Source organism: Oncorhynchus mykiss, chromosome 19, assembly GCF_057628025.1.
Source record: "Oncorhynchus mykiss isolate SJ-2025 chromosome 19, ASM5762802v1, whole genome shotgun sequence".
NCBI classification, from domain to species: domain Eukaryota; kingdom Metazoa; phylum Chordata; class Actinopteri; order Salmoniformes; family Salmonidae; genus Oncorhynchus; species Oncorhynchus mykiss.
The window spans coordinates 15662460-15681520 of record NC_143040.1 but is presented as its reverse complement, the minus strand read 5'-3'; the positions used below and the strand labels follow the sequence as shown (position 1 = coordinate 15681520).

Here is a 19061-nt window from a genome sequence, read left to right as displayed (position 1 = left end):
CAGCTGTACATGTAGTTAGTACTACATCCACCCAGGTCTCTGTCACCAACACTACAGCTGTACCTGTAGTTAGTACTACATCCACCCAGGTCTCTGTCACCAACACTACAGCTGTACCTGTAGTTAGTACTACATCCACCCAGGTCTCTGTCACCAACACTACAGCTGTACCTGTAGTTAGTACTACATCCACCCAGGTCTCTGTCACCAACACTACAGCTGTACATGTAGTTAGTACTACATCCACCCAGGTCTCTGTCACCAACACTACAGCTGTACCTGTAGTTAGTACTACATCCACCCAGGTCTCTGTCACCAACACTACAGCTGTACCTGTAGTTAGTACTACATCCACCCAGGTCTCTGTCACCAACACTACAGCTGTACCTGTAGTTAGTACTACATCCACCCAGGTCTCTGTCACCAACACTACAGCTGTACCTGTAGTTAGTACTACATCCACCCAGGTCTCTGTCACCAACACTACAGCTGCACCTGTAGTTCATACTACATCCACCCAGGTCTCTGTCACAAACACTACAGTTGTACCTGTAGTTAGTACTACGTCCACCAGAGGGCCACGTTTGACTCTGTCCCTGTATCTAAGGATCTGTTTGATGCTTTCTCTCCTCCTGTGGAATAGAGTAGAGCTGTAGAGTTGTATAATAAATAGTTCATGTAGGTAGATGTCATGTGGAACAGTGGAATCAGTGCAGAGAGAGTTGTGTCATTAGATGTAACTGGTATGTATATGTGATGTTGTACTAAAAGACAGGGTGGAAATATGAACTTTTTGTCATAAAACGTGAATTTTCTCTTTTATCTGTCAAACTGAAAATATGGATATTTTCAGAACTTCTGCTTTTTCATTCTGAGTAACTCTTCACAGACAGCACAGGTAGAAAGATCCCTGTATGGCCATTGGTGGCCGGTCACACTCCGGGGGGAAGATTCCCCTAGGTACAGACCTAGGATCAGGTCTTTCTCCACCAATCCTGACCTTAACCATTTGTGGTGGAAATGCAAATCCGATCAAAGATCAGTGTCTAGGGGCAACTTCCCCCCACACCACCAGTCACAGAGTGAGAGCCATAATGTGCTCTCCATTTGAAGGCTGGGGGTGCTGTAAACTCAGTCAGGATATATGTAGTGTATATGTCAATTAACAGGATCCCAATTTATTTTAGCAGATACAAAATTGTTAACCTGTGAATTCACACTGGTGGGAGTCATATCATGTATTATATTATCACACTAAGACTGGTGGGAGTCACATCATGTATTATATTATCACACTAAGGCTGGTGGGAGTCATATCATGTATTATATTATCAAACTAAGGCTGGTGGGAGTCACGTTGTGGCCAGTGTTTCTAATCCATTATGGTTGACTGATAAAGAGTTTTATTATCACACAGTATGTCAAGGTATGTTTATAATCGTTAAGGACTGGAGAGTCTTTCAGAAGAAAAATAAACTGATTTGAGCTCAACACAGGAAAAATCCTAGAGGAAAATCTGGTTCAGTCTGCTTTCTGCCAGACACTGGGAGATTAATTCACCTTTCAGCAGGACAATAACCTAAAACACAAGGCCAAATATACACTCAAGTTTCTTACCAAGAAATCAGTGAATGTTCCTGAGTGGCCAAGTTACAATTTTGACTTAAATCTACTTGAAAATCTATGGCAAGACCTGAAAATGGTTGTCTAGCAATGATCAACAACCAATTTGACAAACTTAAAGAATTTTGAAAAGAATAATGGTCACGTTGCACAATCCAGGTGTGGAAAGCTCCTAGAGATTTACCAGGAAATACTCACAGCTGTAATCGCTGCCAAATGTGCTTCTACAAAGTATTGACTTGGGGATGTGAATACTTATGTAAAATCTATATTATATTTCATTTTCAATACATTTGCAAACATTTCTAAAAATATGGGGTAGTTTGTGTAGTTGAGTGAGAGAAAAACATATTTACTGCATTTTAAATTCAGTCTGTATTACAACAAAATGTGTGAAAGTCTAGGGGAGTGAATTCTTTCTGAAGTCACTGTATGTTAAGATGAATGCTCTAATTGTATGTCTGCTAAATGACTAAAATGGAAATGTAATAGTAATTAATGGTAAATAATGTATTGTGTAACTTTGGAGTCATTTTTATTGTAAATAAGAATAGAATACCATTATTAAAGACAATCATGAATGAATTGTGAATAATGATGAGTGAGGAAGTTACAGAGGTATAAATATCATACCCCCCAAAAATGCTAACCCCCTATTATTGGTAATGGTGAGAGGTTAGCATGTCTTGGGGCTATGATATAAAATGCTAACCTCCCCTATTATTGGAAATGGTGAGAGGTTATCATGTCTTGGGGGTATGATATAAAATGCTAACCTTCTCTATTATTGGTAATGGTGAGAGGTTAGCATGTCTTGGGGGTATGATATAAAATGCTAACCTCCACTATTATTGGTAATGGTGAGAGGTTAGCATGTCTTGGGGGTATGATCCTCTGTAACTTTCTCACTCAACATTATTTACCATTCATTAAATTAAAGGTGACATTCTGTACAGTCACCACATATGAAACATTTGATCTCCAATCCAAAACGCTGGCGTATAGAGCCAAATGAAAAGTTGTAGCTTCACTGTCCAAATAAATACGTAAAGGAGTGTACGTGAGATAAGAAAAGACAGTATGTCACGTCACACAGCCTTTAATAGTGACAGGTCACAATGGTACAGTAAGGGTGTGGCGTCATTGTAAACATTGTTGATATTAAGCATCCCAATCACATCATTGAGGCAAGTCTGAGGGTGTTGGGGCTGGGTCTTGTTCTGCCCATGTTGAGACTGGGCCTGGTTCTTCCCATGTTGAGGCTGGGCTGGGTGTGTTGATGTTGGGCCCAGTGCTGCCCCTGTTGTGGCTGGGCTCGGGGTTGTTGATGTTGGGCCAAGTGCTACCCCTTTCGAGGCAGGTGTGTGAGTGTTGAGGCTGGGCTGGGGGTTTTGAGGCTGGGCCTGGTACCACCCCTGTTGAGACAGGTCTGAGTGTTTGGAGGCTGGTCCAGGTGCTGCCCCTGTTTAGGCTGGGGCTGATGCTGATGGCCCTGTTAGGCCCTGTGTGCTGGGGCCTCCCGCTCTATTGCCCTGTAGGGTGAAAGGAACCGTACACATAAATAGCAACACAAGAATATAGATGGTGAGAGTAAACAGTACCTGAACATATAGAAGAGCATGTAGGCACTCCGGGCTCTGGTTCTCAGCACAGTGGCTTCATTGGACATTGACACCTGGCTGTCGTTACAGCAGAACCAGTTTCCACTGGCATGCAATATGTCACTAATGTAGTGCCCTGTGGAACAAGGAAGACAGACTAGAGGTCAAGGGTCAGGCTATTGTGGGTAATAGAGTGTTTTGTAACAGTTAAACAGTTCATTTGGGAGGTATTTTATCTGTTACATGTGTCAAGTTTTGAAATCAGAGATAAACAAATACACATTACATTAAATTAGGCATGCCTCTCCATTCTTTTGAATTAAATTGAGCAAACTCTAAACATATTGCAGTGCTTGTTGGGATGACACTTCACTCTGAAGCCTGCAGCCTTGCTAGCTTGGCCGAAATGGCTGTTGGAGGGTCTAATTATCCCCTAAAACAGGGTTCCACAAATGGCGGCCCACGGGACAAATTTGGCCCAAGGGTGATTTTATTTGGCCCCTATGTTTTCTGACAAAATAAAAGGTAATTGTTAAAAGACTGTAAAAACACCAGCAAATCAGCTACAAGTGATTTTCATTTTGGAAATCTGTTTCAAAGTATTCCCACGCACAATAAAGAGATACATGTGGTTGTACACAAATGTAAGCAAGGTTTGAAATGAGTCAAATATTATATCTGTTTGGCGTTCCTACGGTATATTTGCAGTCTACAAATTATTTGTAATTTTGTTCCACACCCCTGCCCATCTGGCTAAGAAAAAAAATGGACCCGAGGCTGAATCTAGTTGATGATTCCTGGCCTTCACCCTCGATAATTTTCACTCCCTCAGCTTTGGGATGCTTGTGTATACGGCAGAGGCACACGTGAACATGCAAATTGAGATCCAAGGAGAAGGGAGTGATTTGGAATTCAGCTGATGTCATATGTATTGTGCATCTGCATGTGTGTGTTTGATGGTATTTACTTACCGGAGTTTGCGGAGCCTCCCAAATGAGAGACTACGCCAGTCAGCTGGTAGTAACCATTCACTGACTGTACTGGCTTCTGCTTCTGTAAGAAAACACATGTGATCATAGGATTCTCATTTCCTCTACAGTCCACCACACTGTCTACAGTCTACTACAGTACTAGTCTACTACAGGTCTACTACATCGTGTCCTCTTCATAACTATCTCAGTGTCCTGTCATAACTTATTTTTCACTGGTTTCACTCTCTCTATCTCTCTCTCTCTTCTCACCACTGAGGCAGTCAGCAACACTTTCCCTGGTTCCTGCTCCTTTGAATCTGAGGGGTCAAATATACATATCAAGAACTGTGAAAACGTGGTCACTTGTCTGAATTGCTCTGGACTAAAACAGCTCCCATACATCACTAAAGATATCTGAGAAACATTTTAAATTGCAGCTTCCAGCTTCTCTGTCAGCAGGACCGTTTTGGGAGTGGGTGGTTTGTGTGGTGTTGGAGCAAGAATAGTGTTATGGTGCCATGACCTACCTGAACAGCAGAGGGCGCTGTCTTTGGCCGCTCCAGGTGGGCTGGAGACTTGGCTGGCGAGGGTCTGGGGGATGGACCCCTGGATGCTGGGGGCCTGGTTGGTGAGGGCCTGTGGGCTGGCACTGTGCAGGTGTGGCACCATGTCCCCACAGAGGGTGGAGAGCCTCAGCTCCGAAGGAAACAAAAGAGGAGCCTCCAGCTTCTCCAACCCCCCAGGTCCTCCAAACCTCTTCAGATGCAGAACCAGCACACTGCCCAGAAACAGAGAGGAAGAGAGATGAACAGACAGACAATGAAACCAGTCAACAAAATAACAGATGAGTGAAATTTGTTTGGCGGTGCTCACCTCTAAGTCCTACAACCTGCTCAGGAAGGTAACTACTCCTAAAGGCTCAGGACATTAAACACTGCTAGTACTATGAGAGGTTATAAAGGGACAACTCACAGAGGCAGTGTGTGGAACTGCTCCACCTTTGAGGCGTGGAGGCCTTTACAGCCCTCACATGTGAATTCAACCTGTTCACTCTGGTTAGAAACAAAAGCATTACATAATGAATGATACCACTACAATAATAAGATAGCGTATTCTGAGGCAGTGGGCAGCTTGCCCTGGGTGTTAGTCTCTACATGCAGGGCTGAGCCCTAAGTGCTGACTTTGAAAGTGAGTGCTAGGCTGTTCAGCAAGGTGCGCTCAGGGCTGATGTCCAATGAGAGGTGGTTGTAGTCCTCTCTGGTAGACGACTCGCGCCCACAGCTTCAGAAGCAGGACAAAGAGAAGAAAAATGCATCAAGTCTGTTTCTGTTTCAGGTCTCTACAATGTTTCTGTTATGCCATGTGTTTTGTAATATTAATATATACTGTATATATATATATATATATATATATATATATATAAAGATCATGTTCTCACTACATACACTACAACCAATGGGATCTCTTACCTGGTACATGTGCGCACCGACACAAGCTGGAACTCCAGCTGGGAAACAGGGCAGGTATAGTTCATCCCGAGTGTCTTCAGAATCATGCCCTCCTCCTTCAGCTGGCACAGCATATTGACGAGTAACTCGTGTGCGTCCTATGATGAGGAAGAGAAAGAAACACATCAAGATAAAAGCAAATTAAAAAGAGAAAATTAACCCTTGCAAGAAGAGCACTCGTACACAAGAGAGTAGTGCTTCAGTTACCTGTTGCGTGTCCCCCAGGTACTTCAAATCGTATCCCGACAAGGAGTACTTGACCTTCCACATGAGGTCTGCTTTTGAGGCCTGGTTTGCCACACTGTCAGGTAGACCCGAACGGTGCACATCAGACAGACACCTGTAGGGGAGACAGAGAGTAAGTTAGCAGCCGACTGGATGTTGTCAACCTACTGGCTTACGCCTGAAGAGGCAGATGAGTATATACAAAGATGTTTTATCTAGTGGCACCCCATCATTAGAAATGTTTCATTCGATTTGATGCAATTTCACCTTTGAGGACGGACAATGAAGCCAAACAACAAAAATGTGTTGTTTATTCTCCTAAGATATTTGGTTTGGATACTGCTCTCAATTCAAGAGTATTTTAAAAAACTACCACATTTCCCACGGTAAGGTGGAATGTTCAGTCAATGAGCATTATGGGTAATGTAGTCATTCTACACTTTCCAAATTGGCCTACAAAATGCCTACATCATAATCAGTGTGTCATTGTTGTTCCTCTTGGTTATGAAGATTGCAAAAACAAAAAGAAACTGGAAAATAAACCATAAATACAATACACAGCAAAATATGAAGTGGTTAAGGTTAGGAAAAGGGTTAGGATTAGTGAAAGTGCTATCTTAACCTGCTACGACAATCCCTTTCTGTAGAAGTGGCGTGAAAAGAGTGTCCCTTCTTTAATTTATGACCACAATAAATGGGTGTGTGGGGTGAGTGTCTGCTTTTGAGCCTTCCCTTACCTGAGCAGGTTGGAGAAGGGGGAGGAGCTCCAGAGTTGTTCCTGGTGCAGGATTTCCTTTGAGAAGGAAGGCAGGACCAGGAGGCACTGCAGGGTGGCGTTAAGGAAGCAAGTGTTGCCAATGTTAGGCAACCTGTGAAGAAGAAGCAGTCATCAGTACACACATAGAGATTAATCATAACCTTCACATCTCTATAAAGTGATGATAATGGCAGGGGATAAGGGATACATAATATTTAACACAAAGAAGTGGATGTCCTTTAGACCAAGATTGACATAATTCATGGGTTTATAAATATCTAATAAAACGGACATGCTAGATAGTAAGCCTTATCCCCATAGTATATCAGACACTGATCTCTAAACAATAAAGAACTTATATTCAATGCATTTGCAGTGTGTTGTGGTTTACCCAAGAAGTTCCATGTTGACCAGTTCCCCCCGTTCTCCTCTGGCCCCCTGGGTCTCTTCTGACCCTCTGGTGGCTGAGCTGGCCCTGGGAAGAGTCATGCTTCTGGTGGCTGAGCTGGCCCTGGGAAGAGTCATGCTTCTGGTGGCTGAGACTGGTCTCTGGGGCGTTGGACTAGAGTGTTCCTGAAGAGACAGAGATCTGGAGGAAGGAGAGAAACAGGTCTAACGCCTCCAACACAGAGATATTATCACTCTACACAGTCTCTCTATTAAATACTGTACTGTACTATAAACACAGCTGAGTACTGCTGTCCATATAAATGCAGTGTACCAAGTAGACCAGGCCAATAGGTTGGTACTCTCTTTATCCACTAGATGTAGACAGAAGAGGCTAAAACTACAGTTTCAGGAAAATAACTTTCTGGGACTGTGTTTATCAAGTGTCTCAGAGTAGGAGTCTGATCCAGGACCAGTTTTGCATTTTAGATCAAAGATCAATGAATCAGATTATTATGGACAGAGAGGACCTGATCCTAGATTAGCACTCATACTGTTGATTAACACTGGCCCTGGTCTGGTAGCACTAAACCCAACTCTCCAAAGAGACTCTAGGATGGCACTGTACTTTATGTTTGGATTACCTGACTTTTGTGCCCTCCTGACTGGTGTCTCCATGACGGTCCAGAGGGTTGGTAGGAGAGGGAGAACTAGGCTGGGACACCACTGGAGAGGATTTCACTGGGGAAGGGTTTTTGGCAGGTGACCGGGGTACAGAGGGTTGTTTAGCAGGAGAGGGAGGTGGATGGAGGGAGGAGAGTTGGTCAGAGGGTGAGGGGTCAGAGGTAGTGGAGCCATTCCGTTCAGAACGGTCAGATGGAATTGGAGAGGGGGATGAAGTGCCCCTCTCCTTCTTCTTTCTTGTCTTCTGCTCCACATCAACTGAATTTGCTTTCTGACGTTTTTTCTGTTGACAAGAAAATGTGATAGTGCTAAATACTTTCCCCCCAGATCCCCAGCCAATGGAAGAGGGGGGTCATAAGAGTAGGAAGAGGTTGGCCTAAATGGAGAATCATAGGGATCTATCCTAAACCTCAAATAACACAGTATAGACAGGTTACATTGAGTGACATTTGCAATAGCAGAACTTCATGTACATTTCATGTACACTTTTTACGTATTCGTCAATCAGAATGTAATTTTACTTTTATTCTTCCCACTAGGTTTAAGAGAAACATACTACTCCAGAATTATAGTAGTTGTTCATTGATTAAATGACCTGATTTCATACCTTTTTGCACCAGCAGAAACAAGCCATGTCGATAACCAATGAAGACTGATACATTTCCACATTAACCCATTGTTCAAATTGGCTTTAAGACCATTGTGATGTCATCGGTCATGTATGACACCACCACCTGGCAACACAATCTATAACATTTTAAAATATATTGTTCAATGAACAAATCTGTTTTATTGAAGAGCAAAGTTATGCAGTATACATACAATATTGTAGATAATATGCTCCATTGTATTCTTGTTTCTTTAAATAAGTGCCTTCATCTTCATAGTTTTTTGATAGCTTCCACGTTGTTTTTGGTTTGGTTATCGGTTTATTTAAATGCTAAATGCTTTTTCTCTTATTCACCAGCAGATGGACAAAGGATTGGTTTAAAAGAATGTGAACAGGTGGTAGAGATTCAGCCTAAACCTCAAACAACAATCCAGATTGGTTAGGGACAGTTTTCCGTATTCAATCTTGCCCTGAGGGCAGCTCTGTCTCAAGGACATAATGAATGTGATTGGTTCAATTATAGCTCAATGGTCAGTGGGCAGAGCTTACAGTGCCCAGTGCGTGTTAAATACACTTGCTAGGTGATAAATTAGTGTTGAATGGAAGGCGTAACACAAGGTTACTGGCATGAATTTTGTTTTCTAACCTCACTCCAACCCTTAAACAATTATTCGTACCTAAACTTAACCCAACCCTAGCTAGAGTCCCAGGTCTGTTTAGTGCTGTCTTGTCAACTCCTACTAGCTAGAGTCCCAGGTCTGTTTAGTGCTGTCTTATCAACTCCTACTAGCTAGAGTCCCAGGTCTGTTTAGTGCTGTCTTGTCAACTCCTACTAGCTAGAGTCCCAGGTCTGTTTAGTGCTGTCTTGTCAACTCCTACTAGCTAGAGTCCCAGGTCTGTTTAGTGCTGTCTTGTCAACTCCTTCTAGCTAGAGTCCCAGGTCTGTTTAGTGCTGTCTTGTCAACTCCTACTAGCTAGAGTCCCAGGTCTGTTTAGTGCTGTCTTGTCAAGTCCTACTAGCTAGAGTCCCAGGTCTGTTTAGTGCTGTCTTGCCAAATCCTACTAGCTGGAGTCCCAGGTCTGTTTAGTGCTGTCTTGTCAACTCCTACTAGCTAGAGTCCCAGGTCTGTTTAGTGCTGTCTTGCCAACTCCTACTAGCTAGAGTCCCAGGTCTGTTTAGTACTGTCTTGTCAAGTCCTACTAGCTAGAGTCCCAGGTCTGTTTAGAGCTGTCTTGCCAACTCCTACTAGCTAGAGTCCCAGGTCTGTTTAGTGCTGTCTTGTCAACTCCTACTAGCTAGAGTCCCAGGTCTGTTTAGTGCTGTCTTGTCAAGTCCTACTAGCTAGAGTCCCAGGTCTGTTTAGTGCTGTCTTGTCAACTCCTACTAGCTAGAGTCCCAGGTCTGTTTAGTGCTGTCTTATCAACTCCTACTAGCTAGAGTCCCAGGTCTGTTTAGTGCTGTCTTGTCAACTCCTACTAGCTAGAGTCCCAGGTCTGTTTAGTGCTGTCTTGTCAAGTCCTACTAGCTAGAGTCCCAGGTCTGTTTAGTGCTGTCTTGCCAACTCCTACTAGCTAGAGTCCCAGGTCTGTTTAGTGCAGTCTTGTCAAGTCCTACTAGCTAGAGTCCCAGGTCTGTTTAGTGCTGTCTTGCCAACTCCTACTAGCTAGAGTCCCAGGTCTGTTTAGTGCTGTCTTGTCAACTCCTACTAGCTAGAGTCCCAGGTATGTTTAGTGCTGTCTTGCCAACTCCTACTAGCTAGAGTCCCAGGTCTGTTTAGTGCTGTCTTGCCAACTCCTACAGTGGTTCTTTCTTAAAAACTTGCGGGCTGCCGCAGAATTCTATGGCACATTATTTATTATTTAAGTGTCAGACATTGTTGCCATTAACGCTCGTTAGAGCTAGTTTGACCACCAGAGAGCATCTTTGAGAAACATTTAACCGTTTTTAATATGAAACTAATCGTTGGATAACAGATCTGCTCTCGGAACTCATTTACACACGTTACTGTGTGTGTTTCGACTCTCTCTCGCACAAACTGTCATGTATTGTCATGTTGTGTCTTGTTTCTGTCCTTTCTCTTCACCCTGTCTCCCCCTGCTGGTCGTTTTAGGTTACCTTTTCTCCCCCTCTTTCCCCCAGCTGTTCCTTGTCTCCTCCTAACTACCTCGTCACCCCTTTTCCCACCTGTTCCCTTTTTCCCTCTGATTAGTCCTCTATATCTCTCTCTGTTTTTGTTCCTGTCCTTGTCGGATTCTTGTTTGTGTTGTTCATGCCTGAACCAGACTATCGTCATGTTTGCTGCAACCTTGTCCTGTCCTGTCGGAACCTGCCGGTCCATCTGAGCCTACGTTTGTTTTCTTATTAAAGAAGCTCTGTTTACGTTAATTCGCTTTTGGGTCCTCATTCACGCACCGTAACAGAAGAATCCGACCAAGAATGGACCCAGCGACTTCGGATCCTCTCCACTCAGCCGTCGAGATCCAGGGAGCGATGCTAGGCAGACACGAGCAGGAATTGTCTGCTGCTCGACATGCCGTTGAGACCCTGGCCACCCAAGTCTCCAACCTCACAGAACAGGTTCACCATCTCCACCTCGATCCACCGGCCACTTCCAGGGCTTTCGAATCTCCGGAGCCCAGAATCAATAACCCGCCGTGTTACTCTGGGGAGCCCACTGAATGCCGCGCGTTCCTCACCCAGTGTGATATTGTGTTTTCTCTCCAGCCCAACACTTACTCCAGGAGCACTGCTCGTGTCGCCTACGTCATATCTCTCCTTATTGGACGGGCTCGTGAGTGGGGCACGGCAATCTGGGAGGCAAGGGCTGAGTGTACTAACCAGTATCAGGACTTTAAGGAGGAGATGATACGGGTTTTTGATCGATCTGTTTTTGGGGAGGAGGCTTCCAGGGTCCTGTCTTCCCTATGTCAAGGTAATCGATCCATAACAGACTACTCTATTGAGTTTCGCACTCTTGCTGCCTCCAGTGGCTGGAACGAGCCGGCTTTGCTCGCTCGTTTTCTGGAGGGTCTCCGCGCAGAGGTAAAGGATGAGATTCTCTCCCGGGAGGTTCCTTCCAGCGTGGATTCCTTGATTGAACTCGCTATTCGCATTGAGCGACGGGTTGATCTTCGTCACCGAGCTCGTGGAAAGGAGCTCGCGTTCTCCGTTGCCCCCCTCTCCGCATCACTACCATCTTCCTCTGCCGGCTCGGGTGCTGAGCCTATGCAGCTGGGAGGTATCCGCATCTCGACTAAGGAGAGGGAACGGAGAATCACCAACCGCCTCTGTCTCTATTGCGGTTCTGCTGGTCATTTTGTCACTTCATGTCCAGTAAAAGCCAGAGCTCATCAGTAAGCGGAGGGCTACTGGTGAGCGCTACTACTCCTGTCTCTCCTTCAAGATCCTGCACTACCTTGTCGGTCCATCTACGCTGGACCGGTTCGTCAGCTTCCTGCAGTGCCTTAATAGACTCTGGGGCGGAGGGCTGTTTTATGGACGAGACCTGGGCTCGGGAACATGACATTCCTCTCAGACAGTTAAGGGAGTCCACGGCCTTGTTCGCCCTGGATGGTAGTCCTCTCCCCAGGATTCAGCGTGAGACGCTACCTTTAACCCTCACTGTTTCTGGTAATCATAGCGAAACCATTTCTTTTTTAATTTTTCGTTCACCTTTTACACCTGTTGTTTTGGGCCATCCCTGGCTAGTTTGTCATAATCCTTCCATTAATTGGTCTAGTAATTCTATCCTCTCCTGGAACGTCTCTTGTCATGTGAAATGTTTAATGTCTGCTATCCCTCCTGTTTCCTCTGTCTCTTCTTCACAGGAGGAGCCTGGTGATTTGACAGGGGTGCCGGAGGAATATCACGATCTGCGCACGGTGTTCAGTCGGTCCAGGGCCACCTCTCTTCCTCCACACCGGTCGTATGATTGTAGTATTGATCTCCTTCCGGGAACCACTCCCCCCCGGGGTAGACTATACTCTCTGTCGGCTCCCGAACGTAAGGCTCTCGAAGATTATTTGTCTGTAGCTCTTGCCGCCGGTACCATAGTCCCCTCCTCCTCTCCCGCCGGAGCGGGGTTTTTTTTTGTTAAGAAGAAGGACGGGTCCCTGCGCCCCTGCATAGATTATCGAGGGCTGAATGACATAACAGTGAAGAATCGTTATCCGCTTCCTCTTATGTCTTCAGCCTTCGAGATCCTGCAGGGAGCCAGGTTTTTCACTAAGTTGGACCTTCGTAACGCTTACCATCTCGTGCGCATCAGGGAGGGGGACGAGTGGAAGACGGCGTTTAACACTCCGTTAGGGCACTTTGAATACCGGGTTCTTCCTTTCGGCCTCGCTAACGCTCCAGCTGTCTTTCAGGCATTAGTCAATGATGTCCTGAGAGACATGCTGAACATCTTTGTTTTCGTTTACCTTGACGATATCCTGATTTTTTCACCGTCACTCCAGATTCATGTTCAGCACGTTCGACGTGTCCTCCAGCGCCTTTTAGAGAATTGTCTTTTTGTGAAGGCTGAGAAGTGCTCTTTTCATGCCTCCTCCGTCACATTTCTCGGTTCTGTTATTTCCGCTGAAGGCATTAAGATGGATCCCGCTAAGGTCCAAGCTGTCATTGATTGGCCCGTCCCTAGGTCACGCGTCGAGCTGCAGCGCTTTCTCGGCTTCGCGAACTTCTATCGTCGTTTCATCCGTAATTTCGGTCAGGTGGCAGCCCCTCTCACAGCCCTTACTTCTGTCAAGACGTGCTTTAAGTGGTCCGTTTCCGCCCAGGGAGCTTTTGATCTCCTCAAGAATCGTTTTACATCCGCACCTATCCTTGTTACACCTGACGTCACTAGACAGTTCGTTGTCGAGGTTGACGCGTCAGAGGTGGGCGTGGGAGCCATTCTTTCTCAGCGCTCCCTCTCTGACGACAAGGTCCACCCTTGCGCGTATTTTTCTCATCGCCTGTCGCCGTCGGAACGTAACTATGATGTGGGAAACCGCGAACTGCTCGCCATCCGCTTAGCCCTAGGCGAATGGCGACAGTGGTTGGAGGGGGCGACCGTTCCTTTTGTCGTTTGGACTGACCATAGGAACCTTGAGTACATCCGTTCTGCCAAACGACTTAATGCGCGTCAGGCGCGCTGGGCGCTGTTTTTCGCTCGTTTCGAGTTCGTGATTTCTTATCGTCCGGGCTCTAAGAACACCAAGCCTGATGCTTTATCTCGTCTCTTCAGTTCTTCAGTAGCCTCCACTGACCCCGAGGGGATTCTCCCTGAGGGGCGTGTTGTCGGGTTGACTGTCTGGGGAATTGAGAGGCAGGTAAAGCAAGCACTCACTCAAACTCCGTCGCCGAGCGCTTGTCCTAGGAACCTTCTTTTCGTTCCCGTTCCTACTCGTCTGGCCGTTCTTCAGTGGGCTCACTCTGCCAAGTTAGCCGGCCACCCTGGCGTTCGGGGTACGCTTGCTTCCATTCGCCAGCGTTTTTGGTGGCCCACCCAGGAGCATGACACGCGTCGCTTCGTGGCTGCTTGTTCGGTCTGCGCGCAGACTAAGTCCGGTAACTCCCCTCCTGCCGGCCGTCTCAGGCCGCTTCCCATTCCCTCTCGACCGTGGTCTCACATCGCCTTAGATTTTGTCACCGGACTGCCTTCGTCAGCGGGGAAGACTGTTATTCTTACGGTTGTCGACAGGTTCTCTAAGGCGGCTCATTTTATTCCCCTTGCTAAGCTTCCTTCTGCTAAAGAGACGGCACAAATCATCATCGAGAATGTTTTCAGAATTCATGGCCTTCCGTCAGACGTCGTTTCGGACAGAGGTCCGCAATTCACGTCTCAATTTTGGAGGGAGTTTTGCCGTTTGATTGGGGCTTCCGTCAGTCTCTCTTCCGGCTTTCACCCCCAGTCTAACGGTCAAGCAGAACGGGCCAATCAGACTATTGGTCGCATCTTACGCAGTCTTTCTTTTCGCAACCCTGCGTCTTGGTCAGAACAGCTCCCCTGGGCAGAATACGCCCACAACTCGCTTCCTTTGTCTGCGACCGGGCTATCTCCTTTTCAGAGTAGCCTCGGGTACCAGCCTCTGCTGTTCTCATCTCAGTTCGCCGAGTCCAGCGTCCCCTCCGCTCAGGCTTTTGTCCAACGTTGCGAGCGCACCTGGAAGAGGGTCAGGTCTGCACTTTGCCGTTATAGGGCGCAGACTGTGAGGGCTGCTAATAAGCGTAGAACTAAGAGTCCTAGATATTGTCGCGGTCAGAGAGTTTGGCTCTCCACTCAGAACCTTCCCCTTAAGACGGCTTCTCGCAAGTTGACCCCGCGGTTCATTGGTCCGTTCCGTATTTCTCAGGTCATTAATCCTGTCGCAGTTCGACTTCTTCTTCCGCGATACCTTCGTCGCGTCCACCCGGTCTTCCATGTCTCCTGTATCAAGCCCGTTCTTCGCGCCCCCGCTCGTCTTCCCCCCCCCCCCCCCCATCCTTGTCGAGGGCGCACCCATCTACAGGGTCCGTAGGATTTTGGACATGCGTCCTCGGGGCCGTGGTCATCAGTACCTAGTAGATTGGGAGGGGTACGGTCCTGAGGAGAGGAGTTGGGTTCCCTCTCGGGACGTGCTGGACCGTGCGCTGATCGAGGATTTCCTCCGTTGCCGCCAGGTTTCCTCCTCGGTGAGTGGGGGGGTACTGTCATGTATTGTCATGTTGTGTCTTGTTTCTGTCCTTTCTCTTCACCCTGTCTCCCCCTGCTGGTCGTTTTAGGTTACCTTTTCTCCCCCTCTTTCCCCCAGCTGTTCCTTGTCTCCTCCTAACTACCTCGTCACCCCTTTTCCCACCTGTTCCCTTTTTCCCTCTGATTAGTCCTCTATATCTCTCTCTGTTTTTGTTCCTGTCCTTGTCGGATTCTTGTTTGTGTTGTTCATGCCTGAACCAGACTATCGTCATGTTTGCTGCAACCTTGTCCTGTCCTGTCGGAACCTGCCGGTCCATCTGAGCCTACGTTTGTTTTCTTATTAAAGAAGCTCTGTTTACGTTAATTCGCTTTTGGGTCCTCATTCACGCACCGTAACACAAACACACACATACACGCTCACCCTCTATAACCACTCTTTATATTTACAGTGGTGATGGACAGCTGGAGGCATTTCGTTGTGAATTCTGAAAACAAGCCAACCTAACTCAGAAATACATTTCACTGGTTGCCATGGTGAATAATACCAATAATAATTGGTTGGACACATGAAAGGAAACAAAGAGTTTACCGGAAACTCAAAATGAAAATACTTGCAGATCAATTCAGATCAACAAATTACAATAGTAGATCTAATTACATTTAGAGGATTCTAAATTCATATCTAATGGGCTTTTATACAATGATAATGCAGGGATAATAATACATTCATATATTTGTAGGGGTTGGGCAAATCTGGTTTTATAGTACTTAGCATTGAATACATGGAAGTTTGCCCATTTTGGCCTTTAGGCTACACTTTACAATAGGACTCATCTCTGACTGCCTGCAACATCTACAGTGGTACAATATACATATATTTTTGAATGACTTTTTAAAAATGTATATGTTTATTAAGTTGTCTTGCTTTTCTCAGAGCAGCACAAAACGGTGCTGAAATAGTTGACCATACACAGGTAGGCTTTTGCTTCAAATCCTATTGTAACAATTGGATGACATTGGGAGTTTCAGTAAGCAACAATTTGTTGCCTTCATTAGCCTACTTTATTCTTAAAATAACTCCAGCACATAAAAGAGAAAGGAGCCTTAATTAATTAAACAATTGACTGTACTTAATATTGGCCATCAACCAGAAACACACCGTGGTAGAAACATGTTATTGATTATTCTTTTATTTTTTACTATTTCAAAATGTACACGTTTAATAAGCTACTGTGCAGTCTGACAAGTAAACATAGCCCACAGTACATAGTAAACATAGCCCACAGTACATAGTAAACATGGCCCACAGTACATAGTAAACATAGCCCACAGTACATAGTAAACATGGCCCACAGTACATAGTAAACATAGCCCACAGTACATAGTAAACATAGCCCACAGTACATAGTAAACATAGCCCACAGTACATAGTAAACATGGCCCACAGTACATAGTAAACATAGCCCACAGTACATAGTAAACATAGCCCACAGTACATAGTAAACATGGCCCACAGTACATAGTAAACATAGCCCACAGTACATAGTAAACATAGCCCACAGTACATAGTAAACATAGCCCACAGTACAAAGTAAACATAGCCCACAGTACATAGTAAACATGGCAAAGATGCTTCATTCCTTACATAAGGGAGAGCAGGCCATGTCAAGACTTTCTCAGTGATCTCAAGTACTCATTAACTCTGTCTTTAATGTTTTTTCGGGATGCATCAGTCTTGGTCACAGTATTAAGGATGAACACCTGGAGGTTCACTGGTCAGCCACATTTGCCTCGGGATCCATCCCAGTTGGGGTGGCATGTAGTCTAGTGGTTAGAGCGTTGGGCCAGTAACCGGAAGGTTGTTGAATGAAATCCCTGAGCTGACAAGGTAAAAATCTGTTGTTGTGCCCCTGAATAAGGCAGTTAACCCACTGTTCCTAGGACATCATTGTAAATAAGAATTTGTTCTTAAATGACTTGCCGAGTTAAATAAAATATACAAGTATCTGTCTCTGCAAATAATGGGTGATACTGATTCACGTGCACCTTCATCAGATGAGAAATATGGTACTGCTCTGCGTCCCCATCGATTGTGGTGTCCTATGATAGAAATGGTAGATCAATTAAGAATGAAAAGTGACTCCAACACACAAATGCTGCGAACAGAAACACATTTTAAGAATGTAGCAAAACCAACCTCTTTCATGGGAACCATGTGTTTTATCAGTGTGTACCGTTATCCAGCCCTTTGTCCACCGATCTCCACGGATGGTTGTCTGCATGGTCGTATGCTCTGCAAAAACACATTCATGTTTTTAGTAAAGTATCGATTGTATTCCACGGTATGCCTACACATATATATGTTAAGAATATAATTTAACATTTTCATTTGTCTTAGAATAAAAACCTAATCTAACTACAGTTTCAGTTACTGCTACTGTCCAGTTACAGCTTCGTCTGACCAAGTGGAAACAAAAAAATAGGGGTCTTTTTCAAAGTGCATGCAGGACAGAGAAATAGCAATTCTGACACTATTGTTTTACATTCAATCACCTTCTTCATCCTCATCATTCAGTTCATTGAAATCCAATTTTGAATGCACAATTATCAGTTCATATTTGGTTTATACTGCTCATTCATTGACAGCATTAATTCAGGTAGAGACACATTAAGCATTGGGACCCAAAAGCATAATCAGTCCTCTGACTCCCCCTTGTGGTGGTCTGGAGCAATGAAGCAGTGACTCAAGGTAACATACTAAACCACAAATGACCTCTAAATCCTGCGGCATAATCTCAAAACGTTTAATTGAGGAACCACTGTAAGTCACACAGACGCAGGACAGTCCATGGAGAAGACACAGCTACAAGATGTATATTAGAGTTGAGGTTAGAAGAATAAGTTACTGTATTTGACCACACTCACATACGCACACACCCATTAAATAGGTGAGAGTAACCTGTAGTATCATACCTTTATTTGTCCCAATCCTGGATGATACAGTAAAACACATTACCAAAGATCTTTCATCATTTGTGATTCAGTACATGTTCAGTGGTGGAAGAGACCCTCTGGAGTTGCTGCAGTGTGTCTGGGGCTGCTGTGTGTTCTCCTACTGGCTGGGATCATAGTCCTGTCTGTCTACTGTAAGTTTAGTATGTTGTCACTGAGAATTAAGTAGCCTACTTAATCATACTTACTCATTAATGGTGTTTTAGTTACATGTTTGATGAACTTTTCCCTTTTACAGATGGAGCCATTGATCATCACAAGTCAACACAGATAGACCAGCTACAGACCAGTTACAATACCCTGACTGAAGAGAGAGACCAGCTACAGGACAGCAACAGCCTTCTGACTAAAGAGAGAGACCAGCTACAGACCAGTTACAACAACCTGATTAAAGTTAGAGACCAGCTACAGACAGAGAGATTTTCTTAGTGGGAGGCTTACCAATCTCAGTGAGTAAACCTACAGTCATACATTTTCATAAATCCCACACACTTTATCGTGTGTCTGTATTTTTAACTAAGTAAGTATCCAGCGTGATAAGTTGAAGGAAATTCATGTTTTCATCTTGAAGAACAAACCTGTCCTGAAGGCTGGCAGAAATTAAAATCCAGTTGGTACTTCCTGTCTACTGAGAATAAAACCTGGAAGGAGAGCAGACCTGGTGATTAGATAGAGAGAGAGAGAGAGAGAGAGAGAGAGAGAGAGAGAGAGAGAGAGAGAGATATGATCATGCATATACTGTGGATAAATATATTTACTGTATATATTTATCTTTCTCAACAACAGACATTTCTCTTCAACCTCAAGAAGAGGGTCTGGATTGGTCTGGCAATCAACAAAGTTACTGTAAGATGAAACATGTCTGTATATTATTTAGGATTGTGATGTTGTAACTGTGATGTCTTATAGTTTTTAACCCTGTAGGTGCTGGTATTAACCATGATATCTGACTGTTTTAACTCTGTAGGTACTGGTATTAACCATGATATCTGACTGTTTTTAACCCTGTAGGTACTGGTATTAACCA

General features: G+C 44.9%; 2 protein-coding genes across 2 annotated transcripts in view; one reads left to right on the top strand and one right to left on the bottom strand.

The window, feature by feature from the left end:
• Positions 1–18703, top strand: part of LOC149975099 (uncharacterized) — a 30648-nt gene extending 11945 nt beyond the window's left edge. The window contains exon 6 of the mRNA XM_090211832.1: positions 18606–18703. Coding sequence (XP_090067958.1) covers positions 18606–18703 — 98 coding nt within the window. The remainder of the gene's footprint in view (positions 1–18605) is intronic.
• Positions 2707–8390, bottom strand: LOC118966646 (ubiquitin carboxyl-terminal hydrolase 37-like). Its single transcript, XM_090211773.1, has 10 exons — positions 8364–8390; positions 7077–7297; positions 6666–6797; positions 5911–6043; positions 5665–5801; positions 5377–5476; positions 5168–5247; positions 4723–4973; positions 4196–4277; positions 2707–3360 (listed from the first exon to the last, which is right to left on the bottom strand). The coding sequence occupies exons 1-10, from the start codon at positions 8388–8390 to the stop codon at positions 3348–3350; spliced, it is 1176 nt and encodes a 391-aa protein (XP_090067899.1). The 3' UTR covers positions 2707–3347.
• Positions 18704–19061: the final 358 nt, after the last annotated feature.